The sequence below is a fragment of the Nannospalax galili genome, unplaced genomic scaffold (assembly GCF_000622305.1).
Source record: "Nannospalax galili isolate Female #2095 unplaced genomic scaffold, S.galili_v1.0 scaffold960, whole genome shotgun sequence".
NCBI classification, from domain to species: Eukaryota; Metazoa; Chordata; class Mammalia; order Rodentia; family Spalacidae; genus Nannospalax; species Nannospalax galili.
The window spans coordinates 1,381,268-1,392,076 of NW_008348313.1; the positions used below are offsets into that span (position 1 = coordinate 1,381,268).

Below are 10,809 nucleotides of genomic sequence, written 5' to 3' on the forward strand. Positions count from 1 at the left end.
TAAAATTTTTTTTTTTTTGAGACAGGGTCTCCCTGTAGCCCCAGCTGTACTGGAACTCACTATGTAGACCAGGCTGGCCTTGAATTCACAGAGATATACCTGCCTCTGCCTCCCAAGTGCTGGGATTAAAGGCATGTGCCACCACGCCCGGCTAATATGTGTATGAGTGTTTTGCTTGCTTGTAGGTAAGTGCACCCCTGTCGTGCAATGCCTGCGGAGGACAGAAGAGGCAGTCAGATCCCCTGGAACTGGAGTTAGGGACAGTTATTAGCTGCCCTGTGGGTGCTAGGATTCGAATCTGGGTCTTCTGCAAGAACGACCAGTGTTCTTAACTGCTGAGCCATCTCTCCAGTCCCAATAAAATATTTTTTAAAAACAATACAGCCATGCCCATGGGCCAGCCTGACCTAGGCAAGCACTGATTCAGGTGATTCTAGGTTATAGCAAATTGACATTTTAAACTAGCCAGCACACACTGAGGTACAGATAAGGTGCAGAACTCAGAACAGGCCCTCAGGTATATAAAGTGAACCCCAGTGGGTGTGTGAGCTCTGAAGTGTTTTAAAAACTAAAAAGGGCTTTTAATTGCATGGACATTTGATGTGTTGGCCCGGCAAACCTCAAAATGTATTTTTATTCAAAATAAGCGCTCTGAAAACCTTGGCGTAATTCTTAGCGAATTCCAAGATGCTTGGTAAACCTCCCACTTGCAAACTTCAAAATAGGGTTTTATGATGCCGAAGAGTTTTAGGGACCCCAATGGCTTTGTGAACCTCAGCTTTGAAGACTCCACCCATGACCCCAGTCCCAGAAGTGCTGTGCAAATCCCAGAGGATTCTTTATGGTTTGGTCTGGTTTTGTGTGTGCCTGTGCACATGTATGTGGGAGCCAGAACCTCATGTTGGATGTCTTCCTCAATCACTGTCCACCTGATTTTATGAAGCAGAGTGGCTCACTGAACCTGAAGCTCATCCACTGAGCGAGGCTGGGAGACCTCCCAGGGAGTCCCGCGGGTCCTGTCTCCACCTCTGCAGAGCCTCGCTTTTAGGTCAGTGCTGGGGACTCAAGTCCTCACGATTGGGCATCAAGCACTTTAATGACTAATCCATCTCCTCATTCCTATTTTTTTTTTTTTTAAGTCTGAGACATTGTCTCAGTCTGTAGCCCAAAGCTGGTTTTGAACTTTGGAAGCTCTGGGCTCAGCCTTGTAAGAAGCCAGGAAAATAGGCCCAACCAAAGTTAGGATGATTTCCAAATAGGAATTTGGCCAGGAATGGTGCACACTGTGTATTTTTATTCAAAGTAAGTGCTCTGCAAACTTCCTGTGACCCTAGCTCTTGGAAGGTAGAGAAAGGAGGATTGGGAGTTTAAGGTCATCCTTGGCTGCAATGTGAGTTAGAAGCTAGTGTGAGCTCCATGAGACTATGTCACAAACATACACACACACACACACACACACACACACACACACACACAAAATGGGCTAGAGAGATGGCTCAGTTTGTAAAGTGCTTGTCTCAAAAGCAAAAGCACTTAAGTCCCCCCCGCCCCGTACCCACATAAAAATCCAATTACAGGCTGGGCATGGTGGTGTACGCCATTAATCCCAGCACTCGGGAGGCAGAGGCAGGCGGATCTCTGTGACTTCAAGGCCAGCCTTGTCTTCATAGTGAGTTCCAGGACAGTTGGGGCTAGAGGGGGACCCTGTCTCAAAAAGACCAAAAAAAAAAAAAAATACAATTACAGCAGCATGTGCCTATAGTATCAGTCCTGGGGAGGTGAAGACAGGAAGTTACCCTGGTGATCACTGGCCACCAAACCTAGCTGAATCAGCAAGCTCCAGGAAAATAGAGAGCAAGCCAGGCATGGTGGCACACACCTGTAGTCCCAGCACTTGGGAGGCAGAGGCAGGCGGATCTCTGTGAGTTCAAGGCCAGCCTGGTCTACATAGTGAGTTCTAGGACAGCTGGGACTACAGGGAAACCCTGCTTCAAAAAGACAAAAAAAAAAAAAAAAAAAAAGCACCCCTAGTGTTGAGGTCTGGCCTGCACACATGTACACACAGACACAGACACACAGACACACAGACACACACACACACACACACAGATGCCCACATGGCCCTGACCACCCTGGCTTTGTTTCTGATCCAGGATCACATGTTGTATTAGGGCTGTGAGTGTCTGATAAGCCTCAGAACTTCTAATCCCAAAATGCATGGCACATTCATACCACGTTCCAAACCCCAGAGGGCATTTAACTGACATGATCCATAATCCCAACAGATATCACAAATTCTAAAGTGCTGTTACACCTCCCTTCAACCCCCCTACAATGAAGGATGCCATAAACCCTTCAGTCCTTTAATCCTAAGGCATTTGAAAACCCCAAGTGCTCTGAAAAGCGCAAAGGGCTTTTTTTAGGGTAACCTTGAATTCCCAATCCTCCTGTCTCCACCTCCCAAATCCTGGGATTGTAGGTATGCACCACCACACCAAGCTTTTGTTTTATTTTTTTATTTTTATTGTATGTGTATGAGTGTTTTGCATGTATGTATATAAATGCACCACATGCGTGCAATATCATTGGAGATCAGAAGAAGGCATCACATCCCCTGGAACTAGAGCTACAGGTGGTTGTTAGCTGCCATGTGCATGCTGAGAACTGAACTCAGGTCTGCTGCAAGAGCAGCCAGTGCTCTTAACTACTGAGCCATCTCTCCAGCCCCATTGTTTCCTTTTAAAAAATAATTATTATAATTATTATTATTATATATGTGTGCCTGAGTGTGTTTATGTGTACTACATATTTTCGGGTGCTGGAGGAAGCCAGAGGAGGGCTCAGATCTCTGGAATTATAGGCAGTTGTAAGCTTCTTGATATGCACGAGTACTGGGAACTGAACCCAGGTCCTCTGCAAGAGCAGCCAGTGCTCTTAACCTCTGAGCCAGTTCTTCAACCCCCTTTTTTTAAAATTTTATAAGCAAATGCCTTTTGTGCATATTGATAAATTGTTCTGTGCTGTTTAAACTCACTGGGAAACTGGCTCTGGAGATAGGATTTGGCCCTCCCAGTTCAGATCCAAGCATGTTCATCTCAAAATGCCCTCTGCAAGCTCCTGGGACAAGCTAGACCCCTGACTCAGTGACCAGGAGGAGGACTATGGAACAACCCAGCAATGAAGATACTGCATTCTTGAGAACAGCTAAGGGATGAAATATTTCCAACAGAAGTTCTTATTTCATGATATAAAGATATCTGTAATAACAGCAGCTGACAGGATGCTCTATTTTACACAGTGTCCTTGGGTAGGAACCTCTCCAGTACTGAAGTTTCAATACAGGAGAAATGGAACCACACATGAGCTTGCCATGCCCTAAAAAAAGTAAAAGATGCAGGCCAGCTCCCTCCTTAGTCCTGGGATAAGAAAAACTTTGCTTGTCACTTTAGATGTAATAAGAACTTATCACTTTAGATGTAATAGGAAATTTTTTAAATCCTCACAAACTTATAGAAACCCATTTAAAAATACTTTGGTTTAATCGTAGATAATTCAAATTGGACTATAAAAATTTTTGTTTGTCTAAATGTTGTTGGTCCTTTTCTTTTTCAAAGACTTTTTTTTCAGTGTTTTAAAAAATTATGTATACATATGGGTACATGCACCTGAGTGCAGGTTCACATTGAGGCCAGAAAGGGGTATCAGATTCCCCAGAGGTGGAGTTACAGGCAGCTGTGAACCAGCCCAGTATCTTTTGTTTGTTTGTTTTTCACACACAGTCTCCCTGTAGCCCCAGCTGGTCTGAAACTCGCTATGTAGACCAGGCTTGTCTTGAACTCAGGCTAATTCTTCTACTGCAACCTCCCAGGTGCTGAAATTCAGGCACAAGCTAGCACATCTGTCTTCAAAAATGGCTTTTCATACATTTTTCTTTACGTGAATGAGTGTTTTGCCTGCATGTAAGTGTACCACATGTGTCCAATGCCTGTGGAGGCCAGTAGAGGGCATCAGACCTCCTGGAACTGGAGTTACAGACGATTGTTAGCCATCATGTAGATGCTGGGAACCAAACCTGGGTCCTCTGCAAGAGCAGCCATTACTCTTTTTAAAAATATTTTATTTTTATTTTATGTGTATGTATTGCCTGCAAGTATATAAGTACATTCCGTGCTCATGGAAATCATAAGAGGGCATCAGATCCCCTGGAACTGGAGTTATTGATGGTTGTTAGCTGCCATGTGGGTGCTGGGACTCAAACCTGACTCCTCTGCATGAGCAGCTAGTGCTCTTAACTGCTGAGCCATTTCTTTGGTCCCCCAGAAAAGAAATCTTCAAAAAAGAAAAAGTTTATTTAGCACACTGCAAAAACTGCTTCAGGCATGAGAGAATACAGAATTGTACCCCAACGGGCTCTTTACCTGTGTGAGCTGAGGCCTGGGTCGAGCTGTCCCATGGAGAGACCCAATGCCTTGGATGTGAAGTGTGGCTTTTAACAGGCTCTCCCTGTGCCTCCTCCCAGGTGCCCAGAGTGGAGAAGGAGGCCCTGGTGCCCACCAAGGAGGCCACTGACAGCTTGCACCCAGAGCCCCGGCAAATAGCGTTCTGGATCATGAAGCTGCCCAGGCATAGGGCCCACCAGAATGTGCAAGACAGCAGCCCCTGGCTCACTGAGAAGCGACACCGCCTGCAGGCCATCCGGGATGGGCTGCGTGGAGGTGCCCATGAGGACAGCCTGGAGGATGGGGCCCATGTCCCCATCGTGCCCCACGCCAGGCTGCCTGTCCGAAAGACCCACTTTCTCTACATCCTCAGACCATCCCAGAAGCTCTAGGGTAGGGACCCAGAGTCCTTGCATGTGCCACACCCAACCCCAGCACCTGATGGAAATAAAGATTTTTCTCATATCTAGCACTCTTGATATCTGAATTGGGCTGCAGTACCTACCCCAGAGACCCCCACATCTTAACCCTGAATGTGGCTTCTGACCACCCAGTTCTAGCATCTCATTCACACTTGCTCCTGACCTGTAACGTGGTCCCCTCCAGTCCCATCCACCACCCCATCCTAATGCCTGTTACTTCTGTCCTGTCTGCCCTTCCAAACCCTCAAGTCTCTCCTTACAGCTTTACCTGTCACACCATAAAGGTGACTAGTGACCCTCACAAAGGATGGGAAAATTACCAAGTTGTACACAAGGAATTCCAAAGAGTAGAAAAACAGAACAGTCTGGAATCTAGTGTTTGATGCCAGCACAGCCTTGTTAGTGGAACAACATACCTTAGCCAGAAAGGAAAATCTGGTGATAGATGACAGATGATAGATAGATAGATAGATGATAGATAGATAGATAGATGATAGAGAGATAGATGATAGATAGATTGATGATAGATAGATAGATACATACATAGATAGATGATAGATAAATAGATACATAGATAGATAGATAGATAGATAGATAGATAGATAGATAGATAGATAAAGGATATGGGTCCATGAGTGAGCTCAGTGGGTGATGGGGCTTGCCACTGAACCTGATGACTTGAGTTCCACCGGCAAAACTGATGTAAAGGTGGAAGGAGAAAACCAACTTCGGAAAGTTGTTCTCTGACCTCAATATGTGTGCCAGTGCATGTACACATAAAGCACAATTTTTATCTTTTATGTGTAGGAGTGTATTGCCTGCATGTATGTAAGTGCCCCTGTGTGGTGCAATGCCTGAGGAGGACAGAAGGGCATCAGATTCCCTGGAACTGGAGTTACAGACAGTTGTGAGTCACTATGTGGGTGTTGGGAACCAAACTTGGGTCCTCTGCCAAAGCAGCCAGTGCTCTTAACTGCTGAGCCATCTCTCCAGCCCACAATTTTTAGTTTTAAATTTGTGTGTGTGTGTGAGCATATGAGCACATGTGAGTGCAGGTACCTGCAGGGGCCAGAAGAGGGAGTCAGATCCCTTGGAGGTGGACTTACAGGCATTTTAAGTCTTCTGACTGGGTGCTAGGAACTGAACTTACCTCATGATTAAGCAACAAGTGATCTTAACTACTGAACCATCTCTCTCTAGCCCCAATGCATTTTTTTTTTTTGAGACAGTTTCACAATATAGCCCAGGCTGGCCTGGAACTTACAGAGATCCACTTATCTCTGCCTCCCAAGTGCTGGGATTAAAGGCATACAGCACCACATCTGGCCCCCAATAAATTTTTTTTTTAAGTCTTTTTGAGACAAGGTCTCCCGGTAGCCTCAGCTGGCCTGGAACTTACTATGTAGACCAGTCTGGCCTTGAACTCACAGAGATCCACCTGCCTCTGCCTCCCAAGATCTGGGATTAAAGGTGTGTGCCACCACACCCAGCATAAATACATTTTTAAGGATTTTTATTTTATGTGTGTGAGTGTTTTGCTTGCTGGCAGGTACACACACCAGGTACATGCCTGGTGCCTCCAGAGGCTAGAAGAGAGCATTGGATCCGAAGTTAAGAATGGATGTTAGCCACCATGTGGGTGCTGGGAACTGAACCCAGCTCCTCTGCAAGAGCAGTAAGTGTTCTTACCTGAGCCATCTCTCCAGCCCCAAGGGGGCATGATGGTGCACAACGTTAATCACAGCACTGAGGAGGTAGCGGGAGGAAGAGCTCTGTGATTTCAAGGCCACCCTGGTCTACATAGTGAATTCTAGACCAGCTAGGGTTACAGGGAGACATTGTCTCAAATAAATAAATAAATAAATAAATAGGATTTAAACATATCCCAACCAAAGGGAAACTGATCCATAAATTCAAGATTATGTTTAGGTACCCCTTAAAAATATATTAATACATTGAGTGAGCATGGCGGTGAAAACCCATAATTCCTCTATTTCAGGGGCTGGAGGATCACTCCTAGCTAGAGGCAGCCTGCTCTACGCAGTGAGGTGTGGGCCAGCCAGGGTAACATAGTAAGACCTTTCTCAAAACAAAACAAAAAACTGCCTCTGTGGGGTGTGTGTGTGTGTGTGTGCGTGTGTGTGTGTGTGTGTGTGTGTGTGTGTGTGTGTGTGTGTGATATGCATGTTGGCACAGGGGTGGACATGGAGGCCAGAGGCTGACTTTCAGTATCCTTCAGCTTCTTTTTTGAGATGGTGTCTGGCTAGCAGGAACACTGTAGAGCCTCCTGTCTGTCCACCCCCAACACTGGAGGTGTGGATGTGTCCACCAGGCCCAAGTTTTGGTATGGGCTCTAGTGATCCAAACTCATGTCTTCACAGCAAGCCCTTTACCCAATGAACCTTCTCCTCACCCTCTAACTTTTTAAAAATATTTTATTATTTTTATTTTATGTGTATGAGTGTTATGCCTGCATGTAGGTAAATGCACCTGTGTTGTGCAATGCTAACACTTGTTAGCCACCATGCGGGTGCTGGGAATCGAACCTGGGTCCTCTGCAAAAGCAGCCAGTGCTCTAACTGCTGAGCCATCTCAGCCCCTCAATTTTTATTTAATTTTTTAAGATTGATTTTTATTTATATAATTGTGTCTGTGGGAAGGTATGCCATGTGTATGGGGTGCTCACAGGGGTCAGAAGAGGGCATCGGATCCCACTGAGCTGGAATTATAGGTGTTTGTGAGACACCTGATGTGGGTGCCGGGAACCAGACTTGGGTCCTCTGCAAGATCAGAACTGCTGATCATCTCTCCAGCTACCCCACCCCCATTTTTTAAAGGATTTCCCAAAATTATACAAGATCTCATAAAGAAAAAGCAATACTGAAGGGGGCCGGAGTGACAGCTCAGCGGCTAAGAGCACTAGCTGCTCTTGCAGATGACCCAAGTTCGATTCCCAGCGCCCACATGGCGTCTAACAACAATCCACAACTCCAGTTCCAGGGGATCCGAAGCCCTCTTCTGACCTCTGCTGGTCTTGCACGACACACACGCACTTACATACAGGCATAACACCTGTACGCATAAAATAAAAAATAAAATAAATATTAAAAAATAATGAAGGAGGGGCTGGAGAGATGGCTCAGCAGTTAAGAGTACTAGCTGTTCTTGCAGAGGACATGGGTTCAATTCCCAGCACCCACATGGCGGCTACGAACTGTCCTTAACTCCAGTTCCAGGGGAATCCGAAGCCCTCTTCTGACCTCCGCTGGCCTTGCACGACACACGTGCACTTACATACAGGCAGGCGTAACAACTGTGCACATAAAATAAATATCAAAAAATACTGAAGGAATAAAGTGTGAGCCTAAAAAATACTAACAAGCTGAGGGGATCTGCCACATGCAGCCTGAGCTAGGAAAATACTTGACATACACGCTTTTTTATTGAGACAGGGCCTCATGTATCCTAGGTCATATACCACTAAGTCAAAGATGATCTTGGGTTGGACATGATGGTGCATACTTTTAAAAGCACTGGAAGCCAGGCTTGGTGATTCATGCCTTTAATCCCAGCACTCGGGAGGCTGAGGCAGGTGGATTTCTGTGAGTTCAAGGCCAGCCTGGTCTACATAGTGAGTTCCAGGACAGCTGGGGCTACAGGGAGACCCTGTCTCAAGAAGACCAAAAAAAAAAAAAAACCAAACAAACAAACAAAAAAAGCGCTGGCAATGCAGGTGTGCACCGGCAGGTCTAGTTTGTGGGATCCTGGGGATGGAACTCAGGACTTTGTGCATGCTAGGCAAGCATTCTGCCAACGGAATGACGTCGCCAGCTCTTTATTTTTCAGTTGCATTTATGTATTTGTTTTCTGTGGGAGTAGGTGGTTGCAAACATGCCACTGAGTACATGTGGAAGTCAGAGGACCTCCTTCCACCATGCGGGTCTGAGTTTCAGACTCAGGTCACCAGGCTTGGTGGCAAGTGCCTTTATCCCCTGAGCCATGTCACCAGCCTATTTATTTGTTTATTTATTGTTGAGATTATGTATCCCTGGCTAGCCTGAAACTGGCTATGTAGACCAGGCTGACTTCAAATTCACAGAGATCCACCTGCCTCTGCCTCCCAAGCGCTGGGTTGAAAGCTGTGTGCCACCACACGCAGCCTTATTTTTATTTTTTGTGAAAAGGTCTCACTATGTAGTTCTCCCTGGCTAGCCTAGAACTATGTAGACCAGGCTGGCATCAAAGTTGTCTCCATCCTCCTGTCCATGCCTCCCTTGTGCTGAGTTGACCACAATGCACTCAAAAAAGCTTTTTCTTGTTTTTGGGACGGGGTCTCCCCATAGTCGCAGCTGGCCTGGAACTTCACTAGGTAGACCAGGCTGGCCATGAACTCAGAAATCTGCCCATCTCTGTCTCCCAAGTGCTGGGGTTAAAGGTGTGTGCCACCAGGCCTGGCTTCAAAAGAACTTTTAAACATCCAGTCATGCTCTTTTCAAGTGGCCTCACTTTGTACAGATCACAGCTTAGGCGGTGTGGTGTCTAGGGGTGGCATTCACAAATAGACTACATCTTGTGATGGACCCCAAAACAGAGTAAGTAGGCCTGGAGATGAGATGGGGCCCACAGTGGAGACTGCAGCAAGGCCATCTGTGCAAAGTGACAGATGGACAAGGGGTTGGCATCTTCTGTTCCAAGCCTCCGACACCTGTTCCCTCCTTCACAACATAAAGCTGCATGTCCTTTCCTTCCTGCATTTTCTCCTGAATGAAATGATTTCAGTAACCCAGTGTGATGGCTACCCCAGCCTGTCATCCTAGTATTCAGGAGGCTAAAGCAGGGGGACTGCCACAAGTTCAAGACCAGCCTGGGCAACACTGCCAGACCCTCTCTGAGTAGAGATAGAAGACAGATAGATGATAGATTGATAGATAGATGATAGATAGATGATGATAGATAGATAGATAGATAGATAGATAGATAGATAGATAGATAGATAGATAGATAAAAATGATAAGTGGATGGATGGAGAGATATATAGATGATAGATGGATGATGCATGGACAGATAGATGATGGATGGATGGATGGATGGATGGATGGATGGATGGATACATAGATTGGATGGAGGATGATGACAGGTGATGGATGGATGGAAAGATGATATAGATGGATGATGATGATGACAGAGATCGATAGGGGATAGAAATGGATGATGATGATAGAGATCGATAGATGATAGAAATGGATGATGATGACAGACGACAGGTGATAGAAATGGATGATGATGATAGAGATCGATAGATGATAGAAATGGATGATGACAGACGATAGGTGATAGAAATGGATGATGATCATAGAGATCGATAGATGATAGAAATGGATGATGACAGACGATAGGTGATAGAAATGGATGATGATGACAGAATGATAGGTGATAGATATGGATGATAATGATAGAGATCGATAGCTGATAGACGGCTTGGGAACGCAGCCTTGGCTACGTATGAACGCCACAGGAGGGGATGGAGCGGAAGCGAGGCTGAACCAGACTGGACACCATTGTGACGGTGGCGAACAAGCCGGACCCAAAAGAAGACAGACAGACTCAGTTGAGTTGGCTGACAAGAAGTGAGAGGGGGCACGGAGCCCTTCCGTCCACGTATCCCTGCGTCGGCCTCATCTCAACACGGCCGAGCGGAAGACTCGACCACAGACAGCAGTCCTCGCCGTCGTCCCTGCGCGCTCCCCGAGTGCGCGTGCGCTCGCTCCACAGGCCTCGGCGCGACCCCGGTGCAGCTGTGCGCGTGCGCGCCCAGTGCTTTGGTGCGTGGGGAACGCGGCGGGCTCCGGCCCCAGGGTGTGCGCCTGCCAGGAGCCGGGAGGCCGTGGGGCGGGGCTGGGGCGGGGCTTGCTCCGGCCGCCGGTACATTTGCATTTCTGGCGGGAAAG

General features: G+C 46.6%; 1 protein-coding gene across 2 annotated transcripts in view; it reads left to right on the forward strand.

Moving 5' to 3' along the window:
- Positions 1 to 4,904, forward strand: part of Dkkl1 (dickkopf like acrosomal protein 1) — a 7,037-nt gene extending 2,133 nt beyond the window's left edge. For both annotated transcript variants that reach the window (XM_008845039.3, XM_029569373.1), the window contains one exon: positions 4,520 to 4,904. In XM_008845039.3, the coding sequence (XP_008843261.1) occupies positions 4,520 to 4,831 (312 nt within the window). In that variant the 3' untranslated portion in view covers positions 4,832 to 4,904. The remainder of the gene's footprint in view (positions 1 to 4,519) is intronic.
- The last annotated feature ends 5,905 nt before the right edge of the window (positions 4,905 to 10,809 follow it).